The sequence below is a fragment of the Crocodylus siamensis genome, chromosome 1 (assembly GCF_052110815.1).
Source record: "Crocodylus siamensis isolate JL-2025a chromosome 1, ASM5211081v1, whole genome shotgun sequence".
Taxonomy (NCBI): domain Eukaryota; kingdom Metazoa; phylum Chordata; order Crocodylia; family Crocodylidae; genus Crocodylus; species Crocodylus siamensis.
Genome location: NC_143395.1, coordinates 74,842,461 through 74,859,737, shown reverse-complemented (window position 1 = coordinate 74,859,737; position 17,277 = coordinate 74,842,461). Strand labels below are relative to the sequence as shown.

Genomic DNA, 17,277 nt, shown 5'->3' with positions numbered 1-17,277 from the left:
AAACAAACCAAAACAAAACGGTATGTATGGACATACAGATATAGGCTGAAAGGAGATTTAGCTTTCCTGTGTTTCAGCTGCCCTGTGTTAATGTACACATCCTTCATTCATTGAGAGCTAAATTACTGTTGGTTAGGTTTCATTTACTGTGAGGTAAGAGCATGTAAGCCGGTTGCTAATATCAAATAACTGATCTGTGATAAACGTCCACCTCTTTTAGCCTATGGTAAATTGTCTGGATTTCCGTATCCCTAGTGCTACACTTGCATCTATACTTCCTGTTGTGTGCTAGCCAGATATTCAGTGGACTGGCACATTTGCTGAGTTAAGTTGCCTGTGGGTACATTTGCACCCTCAGATAGGTATGTATAAGGTCAGGCTCTTAACTAATGTAAATCAGCATTGTTCCTGTCAGTTCGAGGTGAGCGCACTATTTTATTAGTCCTTCTCTAGTCATCTCTTTAGAAACAGCTTTATTGCCATTAGTTTTGAAGTAATGTTGTAGTATGTTTGCTGCTCTTGGCACACCCCCTGTCTTCTAGTCAGTCATCTTTCCATAGAGTCTCTCGGTTGCAGCCCTTTTGCTTACAAAACTTGTTATCAAACTGGCCCAAATATGTTTTGCACAAGTAAGCTCTTTCCTTCCAGGGCTGCAGCTCTTTAAAACAAAGCATTATTTATTCACTCAAAGGTTCCAAGCCAAAGGATAAAAAACAATAAAGGGCTATAAATGTGTTTCCCCTCACCTATATCTTAATCTTCCTTTACAAGCTTTGTAAATCCTATTCTGTCCAATTACCACATCCCTGGAGCCGGAGAAGCAAATTGCTGCTGCATCAAGTTCACTGAGTCTCATAGTTTGCCTCTGTTAGTGTCTTCCTTTGGACAGCTAGGCCAGGGACAGACATTACACATAAACCAGTTTAAGTGATCAGAAACTGGTTTAAACCTGTAACAGAACAGATGTTCAGTGCACATAAACCAGTTTGAAAATGGCTGAAACTGGTTTGAGATAAACCTGGTTGAATGTAGTATCAGACTTAATTGATTTGAGTCAAGCCGGTTTATGCAATGCCCAGACCCCTTGTTGGTTTACATTAAATTAGAGTCCCCCAGCATCCCAGCATGCTCTCTGGGCTGGGTGGGGCTCTCTGCTTCACAGCAGGGCTGGCCCCTCCCCTCTGGCTGCTCACCCCTTTCCCCCTCACCACTCCCTGCTAAGCAGTGACCAAGTCTCATAGCATTATAGTTGGAGTTAGAAGGGACCTAAACAGATAATCAGGTCTGACCCCCTGCCCTAGGAACAGGTGATGGGGTCATATCACCTCAGCCAGATATCTGTCAAGCCTCCTCTTGAAGGCCCCCCAAGGTATGAGAGAGTACCATCTCCCTTGGGAGTCCATTCCGGAGCCTCACAGCCCTGATTGTAAACTAATGTCTCCTGATGTCCAGCCTGAACCTTCTAACAATTTGTGACTGTTATTTCAGGTAACCCCAGGTGGTGCCTGGGGAAACAGAGCCTCCCCCAGCCCCCGCTGGTCCTCCCTGGTGAGTTTGTGAACTGCCACTAGATCGCCTCAGACTTCTCTTGCGGAGGCTGAATAGGTTCAGGCCCTTTAGCCTCTCCTTGTAGGGCCTGCCTTGCCCTTGACCATGCGAGTGGCCCTCCTCTGCACCCTCTCAATGCTAGCCACATTCCTCTTGAAGTGCAGCACCCAGAACTGGACGCAGTACTCCAACTGTGGCCTGACCAATGCCACCTAGAGGGGAAGGATCACCTCCCTGGACTTGCTTGTGATGCATCTGTAGATGCATGACAAGGTGTGGTTGTGGCCTTACTGACTGCTTCTTCGCATGGGTGGCTCGTGTTCATCCTGGAGTCAACAATGACTCCAAGCTCCCTTTCTGCCACCATGTTGACAAGAAGGGTGTTCCCCAGCCTATAGGTGTGTTGCTGATTCCTTCTCCCTATATGCAGCACTTGTTTTTTTTTTAATTCCATCCTATTCTCATCCACCCACCTCTGTAACCTGTCTAGATATAGCTGGATTCTGTCCCACCCCTCCAGCATGCCCGCCTTACCCCACAACTTGGTGCCATCAGTGAATTTGGACAGCCTGCTTTCCACACACACATCCAGATTGCTGATAAAAATGTTGAACAGTACAAGCCCCGGGACTGAGCCCTGGGGGACTCCACTATCCACATCCCTTCAGGTTGAAAATGATCCGTCCACCACCACTCTGTGGGTGTGGCCATCTAGCCAATTTGCCACCCATCTGACTGTGTAGGCATCAGTGCTGCAGTCACCAAGGTTTTTTTTAAGAGTATTTAGTGGGAAAACATGTCAAAGGCCTTCTAAAAGTCCAGGAAGATGGCATCCACCCTGACACCCTCATCCAGGAACTTTGTGATCTGATCATAAAAAGAAACCAGGTTAGTCAGGCAGGACCTGTCCTCAGTGAACCCATGTTGGTTGTCCCTGAGCGGTACGTCTCTATGCCAGGGTTCCCGCTATGAACCCCACTCTCCCCTTCCTGCTGTGTCTCCCTCCCTTCCCTCTGCCTTGCAGAGAGGTATCTGTGTATTAGTCAGCAGACCACATGCTGGCTATGGTCTGTGCTGAATCAATAGGCAGAATCAACAGGTAGCTGGTAATGTCCCTCTGTTGTTTTCTTAATGGGGTTATAAACACTGAGTTTGGGGTGATGCACACTGTTATTAATTCCCTGCTGGGCTGATCAGAGCATCCTGCCGGAGCCTGGCCATGTTCCCCTTCCCCGACCCCCGGTTAGCTCAGTTCTGTACAAGGGAAGGGAGGGCTGCTCTAGTGTCTCCCAGATTCTACCCTAAGCCGCTGCAGGCATGTGCCTGCATTTCTGGGATGTTTGTGCAGTTACAAAGTGATTCAGCCTAGCCAGGTTAGATTAACTTGAAAAGATTGAATCAACTCAGGCTTTTTGAATGTCTGTCCCTAGCCCTAGTGACAACTCAGCCTTTTCAAGGCTTCATTCATACTTCAATAAATGAGTATGCTCTTGGATACTAGATTCAGATTTGGGAAGAATAAACTTTGCCAGCTCAATTTTAGCTAGGAAAAAAACATTCCTCAGTTAATAGCCCCTCATTATTTCTTTGAGAACCCTTGTTATTTTCAGTGATAGCACCTTATCTTTGCCATTGTTTCATTTCCTGTTAGTTTCCATCTCACAATCTTCTTGGTTCAACTTTCTGCAGTTAGGAAGTATTGTAGCATTCTGGTAAAATGAGGCACACGGTATAAAATACAGCATTTTCCTCAGCTGCATCACTGGGTTTAGCTAATTTTTATTAACTGAGGTTCCACAGCTTGCTTTGTTTTCTATGTGCCCAGGAAATGAACTACTTCCCTTGTTCTATTTCTTGTGGCTTGAGAGTGAAAATACTCTGCTGCTGAGGCAATTATGTTTTCATTTACTGCTAATACCACAAAATCAGGTAAAGGGCACAAGGAATTGATTGGGTTTTTTTGCTATAAGCCGGCTAAGCACAATTGCTTGCTTTTGGTGCAGTAAGTTTATGAAGATAATATGTATGTTGTGGAAATGTAGTCTTAGTTTCATAGTTGGTAGGGTCAGAAGGGACCTAATCAGATCATCAAGTCTGACCCCCTGCCATGGGCAGGAAAGAATGTGGAGGTCAAACGCCAACACTAATGCCAAGATGGAGACGATAGCAGAACAGGAGCACATGCTAATTTTATATGTGAATTTGTTTTCTTCTTTTTTAGCTTGTGGTCGTGGGTTCTACAAATCCTCTTCACAAGATCTTCAGTGCTCCCGCTGTCCTACTCACAGTTTTTCTGACAGAGAAGGATCTTCACGGTGTGATTGTGAAGATAGCTATTATAGAGCACCTTCTGATCCACCATATGTCGCATGCACAAGTGAGTCAGTCATCAGTTTAATAATAAAATACTTTACTTAGCCAGCAGGTACAGCCATTTGTAGTTAGTTCTCAGTAGTACTACTACTAAATGGACTTTAGTGCATTTGAAAACTAGTTTTACAATGATAAATGAATTTGAAGTGGTATGGGGAAAAAGTACACAGTGAATGTAGAATCAACATCAATATAATTTTCATGTTTGTCCTCAATAACCTTGAGACAGATGAAATGCTGGGCAAATACATAACTAGTTGTAACAGGAGGAATGCAAGCACAGTTTTCCTGCAGTTGTAAAATTGTCACAGACAATGTGCTCAACCTGATATAACACCACAATGAATAAAATGCAGAATGAAAAGTAACCTGTGTGGATTTGGGCTTTGATTAAACTGTAATGGGATATGGCTTAACATTCCGTCTGTAAATAGACTAACGTACACAGATTGGTGAGTCAGGTAATGAGAATCTCCAAAATACAAAGCTATGCCCAAATACTGCTGCAAATCATATCAGAGCTTATTAAGGAAAGTCTAAATGCATTTTGTGCTGTGAGTTTAAAAGGACAGTATGTGTGAGTGCAGGAAATCCCAATGTCAGGAATGCTATAAAAGTCAACTTCTGAGGTGCACTGACTGTTCTTTTTAATTGTACAGAGGAAAAATAGCCAAAGTCAGTTGCGGTAAATATACAGACAATTGTTATCCTGATTCCTTAATGGAAAATAAATAAAACTCCTGCCAAGTGAGTTGAAGAAGGCTTTTATGTAGGTTGTAGTAAATGTAATGAAATGTTTATGTGAAGAAAAATGCTTCAGCTAGCCTGTCTCAGTTATTAAAGTGCTAGCTAAATGCCCCATACTGATTCTATATATTTAGTGTTTTATTTTTTGTGTTACAAAGGACCACCATCTGCACCACAGAACCTCATTTTCAACATCAACCAAACTACTGTGAGTTTGGAGTGGAGTCCTCCTGCTGACAACGGGGGAAGAAATGATGTGACCTACCGAATTTTGTGCAAGAGGTGCAGCTGGGAGCAGGGTGAATGTGTTCCCTGTGGGAGTAATATTGGATATTTGCCCCAGCAAACTGGATTAGTAGATAACTATGTCACTGTCATGGACCTGCTAGCTCATGCTAACTACACTTTTGAAGTTGAAGCTGTAAATGGAGTTTCTGACTTGAGCCGTTCCCAGAGGCTCTTTGCAGCTGTCAGTATCACTACTGGTCAAGCAGGTAAGTTTTCGTGACTTAAAATTTTGAAAGTAGAGTAAGAGAGAGATTGGGAACTTGCAAAATGTAGGTACAGATTGCCAGGTGCATGTTGGATGTATTTTTTTCTCATGACTCTTCTTCTCATTTTGCTGGCTAATCAACATGTGTTTCTGTCACAGCATGATATCCTGCTGCTGTGTCTTAGCATTGTAATTGCTTTCACAAAATAGGAAAGTTTTAAAGAATTGTGCTTATCTTTTCACGTATCTTTTCTTCACTCTGTAAAAACATTCTCATTTCTACCTCACTCTAGTTCTAGTGCCCTAGTACCTGAAGAAAGCAAATGCAATGTGAAGGTCCTTCTACATAGGCTCTTTCTGAATATTTTCAATTTGTATTAGAATCTTTGGTCACTGGAAGATGGCTTGAGTATCTGACTGTTTTCAGTGTTCATGTCTTCCCTTAGGATTATTCTTCCAGTTTATTTAATATTTCCAGGTACTTGATGATAAGATTCAGTGAGAATACAACAATTATGTTTCACTTCTTATATTTATCATAATCTGACAGGTGGATGTCAGGGGAAATAAAATTAAACTAGCATATTGCCCAGGGGAAAATCTGTTTTGGTTGTATTAGTATGGAATGGGAAAAAATGGGATGCCTCCTGTTTGGTGCAATAAAATGAAAAATTGCTTGTTGATAAAAAAAAATAAAATAAAATAATAATCATGGACTACTGTATTACTTCTGTGTTGTTGGCATAGGACAGTGTGATAAACCTTTGAGAAAACTAACCATCTGTGCTGTAAGCATAAGTCTTAACCCATGTGGTAATTCTGTTTTCTGCTTTCTGAAAAAATGCTGAAATGGAATGATGAGCTATAGATTGAGTCAAGAACTATTGTTAAGTAATACTTGAAAATATTTCTTGTACTTTTATGTTTTATAGTACATTTTATGGAACATAATCATTTTTAGTGCAAATGTTTTTTATGTGGAAGGATTTCATATACTACTGCAATGAAATTAAATCAAGAACTGTGCTGAGGATAGTGAATAACAAGAGGAAATGTAGTGATAAATTTGCATTTTGAGGGCCTATTTTTTAAAAAAGTGTCCAGATATTTAAATTAAAAACAAAGCTGAAATTGTCTGTATTTCCCCTGAATCAGTTGTTAGGCTCTGTTTGGGAAGTTCAACTTACCTAATCATGCTTTGGGAAATATACTTCAGTTTTTATCTGTTGGGCACATTTCTCCAATTAGAAGGTAGTTCTGCTTCTATGGTTGTTCAGTCCTTGGACCCTCTCTTGACCTTTAGAGAGAGAGATTTGTCCCAATACTTCTTATCATTTCAAAACTTTCACCATCTTGGCACCTTACCTTACAACCTTCATATTGCTTTTCTCAAATTATTCAAATTGCCATCTCTTTAATTAAATGTCTGGCCTATTTCAAGCAAATTGACGGACAGTGTTCAGCTCTGTCTATAAATCTGTACTGAGTTACAGTATGCTGAAGAGGATTAGAGTCTCTGTTATTCATCTAAATCAAATGGACCTCTTTAAATGTACCTTTATGATCCAGATGATCTAATGGTACACTAAATAACTTAAGAGGCTGTGTGATCTAATGATTGGAATCATTTATGAAGAAGATGGAAAGATTTATTAAATGATGCAGGCAGTTTCTCTGCCAGATTGTTCCTTACAGTGTATTCTTTAATACTTTCATAGGCAAGACAAAAAGAGATCATTTTGATCATAATAATGTGACCTCTTGCATAACATAAACCATAGAATTGTGTCAAGTAAGTTATAGATGTTAAATTCATAATTTGTGATTGAACTAGAACACATATTTTAGATAGAAAAAATACCTAATATTGAGTTAAAGACTTCAAGTGATAGAGAATCCAGCATGCCTTGAGTAAGCCTTATTCTAGAAATCAGGACATGTGGTTGTAGCACATCGGCTGGTTTTGTGACGTGGAGCAAGACATTTAGGGTAGTATTTTCAAACATCCACTAATTCTGATGACCTACATGTTTCTTGTTGGCCACTGAAAAACACACATGCTTGAATTTATGAACTGATTTGAAAATTTTAGTTTTAACCCTTTGGTGCTATAGTTTCCTCCCCTCTAAAGTTATTTATCTGTCTTTAAAAAAAAGTGGTTTGACATCTTCTATTGAAAATGACTACATAAATGTATAGTGTTTTTCCATGTACAGGATAAAATGCCTGTTAAAGAAGAAAGGCCAGTTTCCTTTTTGACATTTTTCTAGAACAAGGAAAATCTTTATTTGCATTATTTTGTACCCACATTTTGGAGGATAATGCTGATTTTCTTTGGTTTTGTGAGGGGAAATATTTTGGAGGGGAGAGATTGATTACTGTAATTGAACAGAAAGACTGGTCTCTCAAAGGAGAGAGAGTGTAATGCTGTGCTCTTATTTTATTTTTGCCATGGAGAGAAGGAAAATGTTGGATTTATTTATATCCAAGTAAACTAGGATTCATGCAGCTCTCATTTGTGACTTTGTCACTGTTCTATACTGCTTACAAAAATGGTTCTTTCTGTGCCCATCTAGCTTTTTTTTTGTGTAAATGTGTCTATAACTAAACCTTTTGTACTTGTTATTATGTTATCACATTAGGTGGCTACATATAATAACCAGGCACACCACATGCATGGAAACATGCAGTAAGATTTGCCTTTTGTCCTTTTTGTTTCAATGAATTGATCCCTTAGGGTCATATTCACAAAAATTCAAATAACTGAATAATGATAACATGAAATTATTTAAATGAGAATAAGCTTATGGAATATTTTCAGCTCATTAACCTGCTTTTCTTCTCCCCTTAGTGGGATAAAGAGAGCATGCCATGAAAAAGAAATGTCATGCCATCTAAAAAGAAGAAACCAGACTGTTAAGGTCAAGCTGTTTGTGTTTTTGAAAAAGAATATTAGTAGAGAAGGTATATAAGCTGATAAGTGATTTTCCAGGGACCATGACTCCTCACAATATGGTAAATGTAGGATACATGCCATAAGATTTGATGTTTAAAGTTATGTTGCGACTAATACAGCTGTTGCTAAATGTTGTGTTTTTAAACTGCGTCCAAGGGATATAATGCAGCATCATTACAAAAACAAGAAGGTTCAAAACTAACTCTTACTCTACCTTTAGATGGATAAGTGCATTTCAGGGCACTTATGAGATTTTAGAGCTACTGCCCCAGAAAGTTCTGTAACTTGTATGTGCAGTAAGCACCCAAGAGTAAGCTAATTGTTTGCTGCATCAAGATGCTGCGACAAATAGAGGGTACAGTGGAAAATTACACCCCCATGTTGCAAGTTGTTCTGAGCGGACCTTGTGCACTTACGTCAACGTAGTGGATGGATACCTTAGAATGATGTGAGTGACAGGCAGAGGAGTGTTGCAAGCCAACACTGCAGGCACATAAAGAAGGAATGCTAGCTGAGAGAAATTCATTTTTGTGCACAGCGCTTATTTGCTATTTAAATTTCATTTACATCTTACTTCAGTGGGAGATTCACCTTTCCATAACCCTGGATATCCTTCTTTCTGACTCATCATACCATTTTTCCAGTTTTCTGACTATTCCCTCCAGCGCCCAAAAGACTAAATAGGTACCTGTGGTGCCAGTTTGGTATTTCACAGTCATGCAATTTACACTACTTTGGCACTTATGTCCTCTGATGAATTTAGGCCACACTACTGGAGTTCTCCCTTAAGATTATATATATATAAAAAATACAGATATATATCAGAAAGCACATTATTTACCTAGTTGTGTCATTATCAGGTGTTTAAAACTTATCTTTCGAATCCTATCCACACAACACTTACAGGTGGATTATTCTCTAATTGATGAGCAACAAATTTACCTGCTTTCCCTCAAAAGGTTCTGTTCGAATATCAAGAATTATGTCTGGTATTTGCCATTTTTCAGCAAGTGAAAGTCACCCACTACTGATACTAGAACAGTCACTAGCTACAGTTTTATTCCGAATGCATCATTGCCCCCAATTCACAAAACATGAGATTACACACAAAAAAGTTAGATTAAAAAAAAAAAAAGGATTTTACCTTTTTATTTACCTTGTAATTTTGAGTACTTTGGGTTCACTTTTTAAAGCTGTTTCAAGTAATTTTTTCTCATTATTTCTATTATGTTTTTTCCATACATGTCTAACATTTAAGTAGTAGATCAGGTTAATTCTACTGAAGTAAAACTGCACATTGATCTCAGATCACTTCACCTCAGATTATTCTTACAGATGTTTGACAGGAGGTGGTAGCTGATTTCATGCCTGAATTAAGCTTATGGATAAAAACTTGATAAAAATTCCTGGCTCTGTGTTGTAAACATCATCAGATCTGAGAAAACAGCTTGTTCATTCACCGATTATATCAAGTAGTATTTTAATATAGTCAGAAGTAATATTTTAATATAGTCAGATCCACAAGGTTATAGGGATAATTTAGGTATACAAGATAGTATATTATTATAATGTTGTTAAACATTATAAAATATTATGGGTTTTAAGCCTTCTGCAGTAAAGTAATCCCATGGAATTTTGATCACAATAAAATATTGTATTCCAAATGTTTTCAAGACCATTTCTGATGTTATAAATAAATTAAAGAGACTGAAATGGCAAAGATTGTTTTTAGAAATCCGGGTAATAACAAGATATACCCTTTATTGCTTTACTGTTAGCCTAATATTTCTATGATATAGGAAAGAAGTACGAATGGTAGATGCAAGTCATAGTGCTTATGACCTGCTCCTGTTTCACTGAAGTCAAAAGGAACTGTGTTATACATTTGGCAGGATTTGACCCTAAATGCACTTCTAGAGCACACTGAGTGGCAGGATTTAGTGGTAACAGAATAATTTAGAAGCTTTTAGTTCATGTCATATCTTAGTCTTGACTATTCCTAACCAATTTTATCCTTTACATTTCATGTTCCAGGTTGTAGAAGAATCACAGACACAGACAGGGAGGCTGAAATATGCAAGATTGAAAAATTGATGTCTCTGTGTTTATGAATACCTGCCTGTCTGTCTATTAATTTTTATCAATATTTTTATTAGAAATTGAATGGACAATTGCCATAATTTTTATTTTTTTGGAAATTCTTTCCCAAAATCTTCTCTCATTTTTTTGACAAACTTTGTCCTTTCACTTTTCTAAAACAGGGTTCCTAGAAGAAAAGAATAATCCCCCACCCCAAATTTGTATTAAAAAGTCCATGTGAAATAGGATTATTTAAAAAAAAAAAAAAGATTACTCTGACCTACTTCTAAAAAGCTATTTATAAATTAACTGTAGAAAGTGTCTCTCTATTGTCCAACTATGCAGAACCAAGCAGTAGCGCAGAATAGATATAGTTAGTTCTGGTGATATGATTGTTGAATATTCAGTCTTCCACACTAACCTAACCTTCACTGGCTTTTGTTTCTTCACTTTCTCTTCTAACTTGATAATGAACTAATGTCACTAAATTATCTGTGGGACACACAAGAGCAACATATGTCAGAGAACCTGGCATTGTTTATGTACTGTGAAATGCTAGCTCTTGGCAGTAATTTCATCTCAAGATAAAAACACTTTCACTTTCATCTTCACCTTTATGTAAATATATTTAAATGGGGCTGTGAGAATTTACACTCCTTAGACACTTTTATGTTTTTATTTTATTAATTTTAGTTTAAACAGAAGATGGCTGCATACAAAGAGGTGAACTGGTTGGCCAAGTGATTTAAATGAGGGATTCTAAAGATATTTGTTATGATGGCTTTGCCTTATGGAGACAAGTCTTGGAAAAACAGGCATTGCACAAATTGTACATCTTTAAGAGGCAGTCTCCCCTCCAGGATGTCACATAGCTAGAGATAGGTGGAACTGGACAGAGCCAAGGGGGAATTTCATGAAAACTTAAGAGGTCTCTCATCTTGACACATCTTTAGTCAGGGGCAGATCTAGAGGAATTTCTGTGGCATGGTCACACATGGTTATGGACCATGCCATAGGAGTATCACCTGAGGACTTTTTAAGTTGCCCAAAGCAGATAAGAATTGCTCCTTCTCTTCCCCTCCATGCTCAGTAGCACAGCACTTCTCCTCCTATTTCTCACCTCCCCTGCTGTCCCAACTGTCCTTTCCCGACCTAGGATACAGGAAGCTCCAGAGCCATTGTGGCCCTACTGCAGCTGGGCTGTACAGGAGCTGGGCTCAGCCAAGGACAACAGCAGCATGCAGGGTTACCTTCCCTGCCCAGCTGCCCCCAGTGTTCCCACCACCCCAAGAGCAGGCTTAGGGAGGGAGAGCCTGCCTGCTGCTGCTGTTTCTAGCAGAGCTGAGGAAAAACTGGGCAGGAGTGGCTCTGGAGGTGCCCTGGTCAACAGGATTCGACAACAGTGGCAGGCATTGGAAGGGGGAATAAGAGGGGAGAAAAGGTGCTCTTGAACACGTAGGGGAAGAGAGGGAGTGCAGGGACAGGGGCAGGACTCTTATGTGATTTGGAGACATTAAGAAAAGTCCCTAGCTGCTATGTTGTGGACTGCCTGTCCTGGTGGGGTGCATATATTAATAAGATTTTCATAGACAGTTATAGTTATTCATATTATTAGTATCATTGTAGTGCATAAGAAGTGCTAGGCATTGATCAGTATCCCTTTGTACTGATCTGTTCAAACACAGTACAAAATTAATGGTCCCTCTCCCATTTGCTTTCCCTCTCCCAGATGTCAGTGAGAAGCAATGGATATTTTGGCAGTAGCTTTTACTGGACTAAATGTATAGTTGGGAGAGATGCTAAAAAGCTTGTCTAACATCTCTTCCAACTTGGACCAGTAAAAACTATCACCTCCCCCCTTGCTTCTCACTTAGTTCCTATACCATTGTGACCACAACAACACTCCAGCTCTAGTTTAATTTAATTGTAAGACAAGAGATGAATAGATGGATACACCCAGAGAGACAGGCAAATATAAATTAAAAATGAGAGACGGCCAGGCAGATGGGAAAGTACAAGGCAACTATGAGATGTTACTGGTCCACATGACAAACTGTAGTTTCAGCACACCAGCACCCTAAATACTGTCAAGGAGGATTTTAACAAGGATTTTGAAGAAAATATATTAACTTTGTGAGTGTTCCTCCTAAGGGGTAGCTTGAAAGTGCTTGTTTGGAAGCTTCAGAAATAGGTGATAGAAACATAACGGTATGCTTGGTTGAGGTTATAGATATAGTTTTGGTACAATTTTATGTAGTTCTATCCAGTTACGTGATAATTGATCTACTGGGGTAATCTTATTTGCACTGGAATTCAGCAGGAAACAACCATTATTCAAGAGTTTTTGAGATTTTACATTTTTCATATCTAGAAATGGAAATAAAAATTGAAATGCTGAAAATAATCACAAATCAATAATCTTATAAAAGGTCAGCTGAGTAGTTTCTTTTTTGTAATTACTAACTTTTCATTTTGATTATTTTTTTTTTACATAAATTAACTAAAATGTTTTTTTTTTAACTTCCCAATATGAGGCTTTTAAAACATTTCATTTTGACAACATGCATAGTAATAAGAAAAAGGCACAAAAGATCAAACTCTGGTCATAAGCCTGCATTGGTGCTAGATAGGTTCAAACATTTTTTGTAATAAATGTTTGAAAGATGCAAATAGGTCAGAGCCTCGTGTAAATATGATTGTTTATTTGGTATATCTTATATATGTTGAACCATGGAGTGTTAAATAAGATGCCACTGAAACCAGTGAAGTACTGTAGGCCCAATCTCACATTAATTAAGAACTCTAACAGTTGCATCGAACCTAAGTATAGGGGAAGGGTGATACTGTGAAGAAAAAAGTGGGATAGGGGACAGGTGATCTTGGTTCTAGTTTGACTCTGCTGTGAAATTTGCTTAGTATATTTGTTTTCTTTTTCTTATCAGTAAAATGGGAATAATACCCGATGCAGCATGCCTGATAGGAATGTTGTAAGGATTATTTTCTTAGTGTTTGTGAAATACTTTGAGATCTTCCAATGAAAAATGTTCTGGAAATTTGAAGTATTATTATCAATTAACATACTATATTTGCTCAAATATAAGATGAGGTCCTCCCCCGCCAGTCAATCTGGGTAAAAAGCCCCTTTTCTTATTTTTGCTTTTGAAGAGGAGAAGGGGTCGGCAACTGGTATGGCTCTGACTCTGTCTCTGAGCCTGGGTAGGGAACACGTTCAGATCCACAGCAGCCCCCTGCCCACCACTCTACTTTCTGTCTGCAGATTTTGCCCCCTCACCCATTCCCTTCCTTCCTCCTTACTCTTAGGTGGAGCTCATCTCCAGCTAAGGCTTGGGTTTCTCCTAGGCATGGAGCACATAGAAACTTCTTACTGTACCCAATCAGTCAGCAGCACCAACACTGCTGCATGGCCAGGCAAGGGCTGAGCTTCCATGTGCTTTGATCCAGGGTAGAGCATCCTGAGCAGTATCTGACAGTAAGGGGGCAGAGGGGGAAGAGCCAGAGAGTGGGGGGGGGGGGTGCAGAGACTGGGTGGGGAGTCTGGGAGGGAAGCGGCAAAGATCGAGGTAGAGGAGGAAAGGGCAGAGGCTGTGGGTACCTGTGGGTGGAGGAGTGCAGGTAGTGGGGGGGCGGGGTGCAGGAGGAAGAAGTGGTCAAGGCAGAATGCAAGTGGATCACCTGACACCTTCCCCCCCACCCCCTCTGCTTCCACCATGCCTGCTTTCCCTGCTGTAGTGGGGGGGGGTGGGGGGTAGAATTCAGGACAGACCTCCAATACGTAGATCCTTAATCTGGAAAATTATAACCATTTTATAAATTTTCCAGGAATAGAATCTAATTATAGCATGGTTGTCTTTTATATTTAGAGGCATCTTATATTCAAGTAAATATGGTAGTATAAAAAGTACAGCTTTTCTTTACTTACTATAAATTAATTAAACCTCAAATATTCATGTAATTTCAAATGTCTGACTTAATTACTGAGTCATTTTTTATAAAACATATTTTACTCATACTTTTGCCTGCTAAGAGCAGAACTCTGAGAAGATTGCTGGTTCATAAATTGTTGATAAGGTAATGTGTGAAGTTTTGCCCCTAATTTTAATGATATTTGAAGTTTTATATTGCATCCTTGGTTTCATTTCAGTATCATTTTTGTGCATATATTTTTGTTTTGTTTTAAATCAAACAATGTGTTTTGTTTTAAATCATAAAGTCTTGCAGCTGCTTTTAGATAAGCAAATGAATATCACTTCTGAAATCTACTATTGCAAATGCATAAGTGCCCTCATATTGGAGAACCTAATTGAGCTCATATGTTGTAAATTAAGAATTCTTTAACTGTAACATCTCTACAGAATGAAGCATTTGATGGCAACATGGCATAGAGCCAGCATACTGTAATGACTCTTCCTGTAAAGAAGAAAAAATGGCTCTTATAGGGACAGCTAAAGAAGTTTCTCTCTTAAATTTAAATGATAGAACAGCTATGTCTGCAACTTCTAGAAGGGATAGATTTCTCACACCAATGCCTGTTTAATGACTGGAAGCTTACTGTGGTGAATCTGTCACAGCTGGTGCAGTTTGATGCCAAATGTGCAGTGTGAGGTAGAAAGATTGAGAGTGTTTTGAGTTACGTGCTTTCTTAAGGTGAAGCCAAGTCTACCGCCTAGTGACAAGGTATGTAAGTTTCAGAATGATCCTTTAGTGCCTGATATTTGTTAATCACAGAATATCCAGCATCTCACTGGCCATGCCAAATTCTACTTAGTAATAAAATAAGATATGCTACTGTTGTTTAGGCTGAGTTTTTTTTTTTGCTTAAGTGGTAAAAGTGGTTCCGTTTCATGAAAGGAAAGGTTTTTTGAATGGGGTATTGCCAGAAGAATTGAATAAGTATGAGTTCTTCAGCCATGCAGAGAAGATGGTAAACACTTTGGGGATGGGAGAAAGGATACATCTTCCTCATTGCATTCCCCTCTGCTTCACAAGCACTTAGGGACTTGTCATCATCAGCAGGCCCTTGATTCATGGATGACAGTCTTCCAGTAAACAAGGAAGTCATTGGTGAGTTTGGAGATCTCTGAGGAGGCTGCATGTTTGACTGAAGACATGGCAGATAGTTCCAGGTGAAAGGAATGGATGCTGGTGATGTCAGGTCACAGCTTTTCTTTTGCATCTGTCATCTGTCTGCCTCCATAGTGAGGGAGGTTTCTTCAGAATGATCAATGCCTTGTCGTAAATCACCTGTGGGTGATTTCGTGTTTGAATCTCCCAGGAATTGATGATGATGTCACATTTCATAGTTTCATAGTTATTAGGATTTCTTCATATTTGCCTCTTTGCCTACCTCTATAGTAAAATACTGAAGGGATTTTATTTCCAAGCCATTGGTTAGGATGGTTGCTGTCATGTCAGTGTGAAGAAGTCTGGGAATGGTCACAAATGTTGTCAGGCATCCAAATCTCATCAGGATCTTCCATCAGCCTCCCTCTTGATTGAACTAAAGGCCTTAGTCAGGTTGATGAAGGCCACATAAAGATCTTGGGTTTTGCTTGTGACACTTCTCCTAATGCTCCTCTTTGTTATATCTATGAGCAGTTTGAAATCCATTGTGACTCATGTAGAGATAGTCTGTTGAGAATAAGGGTAAGGATCTTCCAAGCTATGGACAGGAATGCAATACTGTGATAGTTGCTGTAAGCCAATCTATCTCCTTTCTTCAATATGATAATGATTCTGGCATCTCTCAGGTCACTGGGAATCTGTTTGTTTCAGAATAATGTTGAGAGCTGGTAAGAGAGCTTTTTTTCCATTATGCATATACATTTTAGCTGGTATTCCATTAAGACCACGTTTTGTTATTCTTTATCAGCCTAATGCCTCTCAAGGCCTATTTTAATTTGTGGTTCTTAAAAGTAGTCCTTAATGGAATGTTGTGGAATAGCTTTGATGGTATTGCTTGCAACATTAGAATCTCAGCTCAGAAGGAGCTCTTGAAATGCTCCTTCCACCATGAGTTGATTGCAAAGCTGTTTTTAAAGAGCATTGATTGATCCTTGGACCTTAGAGGGTTTGTTTCTTGTGTGCTTGGTTCGTAGATGGCTTTGGTTGCACTGAAGAAATCATGCATGTCATAAGCGTCAGCAACTTTTGTCCTTCCACCACTTCTTCTTTCACTCTTGAATTTTCCTCTGAGTTTCAGTTTTAATATGGCACTAAGGCTACTTGCAGATGCTAAAATACCCCCCAAAACACAGCGCTTTAAACTTGGTGTATTCCTGCACTGAGCCCACTGCATGCCGAAAAGAGACAGCACCATAGTTGGACCTGACTCTTCAGCATCTGTATAGATTAGGTGCTTTAGTGGGGCTTTTTTGGTGCTTTTCTCTAATAGGTAATTGAATCAGCTAGAGGTGCCAAAAAGCACTGCTGAGGTGCCTGATCTGTACAGATCCTGCAGAGCCCAGTTGCCGTTATGTGCTCCTTCTTCTGGTAAAGCATACTTTGTTTTGTTTTGTTTTTAATGTCTGTAAGCAGTCCTGCTTCTTTTTGGAGCTGACATAATTTTGCCTACCTCTGAAGGCTTTCTTTCATCTAAAGACCCCAGTTCAGAACTTTGCTGTCTTCAGTTTTCGTTTTCTAAGGCTCTACCCTGAAAACTTGAGGCTACAATCCACAGCAGCCTGCATGACTTCTAGCTCTCCCTTTTCTGCTTCCTCCTTTTGCTTAAAAAACCCATTCCCACAGAAGGGATAATGACCTTCTTTATTATACTATTTCATTGTTTGAAGTCTACTGCTTAAATGCATAATGTATTCCTTCACATTCTCCTCTACTGCGCTGCCTTCAAAAAACTAATGGCTTAAGCTAATTGTGACCACTGTCTATTATGCTGACCATTACTGTCTTATAATATCTTTGTAGTCACACTTCTGCTTGTATCCAACTGTAACCTGTTGTCTTAGACTTAGATTGTGAGCTATGTGAGGCAGAGATCTTTCTGTTCTGTGTTTGTACAACACCTAATGCAATTGGATTCTGGGCTGATTGGGACTTAAAAACA

At 39.4% G+C, this 17,277-nt stretch overlaps 1 protein-coding gene across 2 annotated transcripts in view; it reads left to right on the top strand.

Annotated features, from left to right (window-relative positions):
• Window positions 1-17,277, top strand: part of EPHA7 (EPH receptor A7) — a 209,752-nt gene that overhangs the window by 67,709 nt on the left and 124,766 nt on the right. For both annotated transcript variants that reach the window (XM_090036938.1, XM_090036928.1), the window contains exons 4-5: window positions 3,770-3,925; window positions 4,827-5,162. In XM_090036938.1, the coding sequence (XP_089893064.1) occupies window positions 3,770-3,925; window positions 4,827-5,162 (492 nt within the window). The remainder of the gene's footprint in view (window positions 1-3,769; window positions 3,926-4,826; window positions 5,163-17,277) is intronic.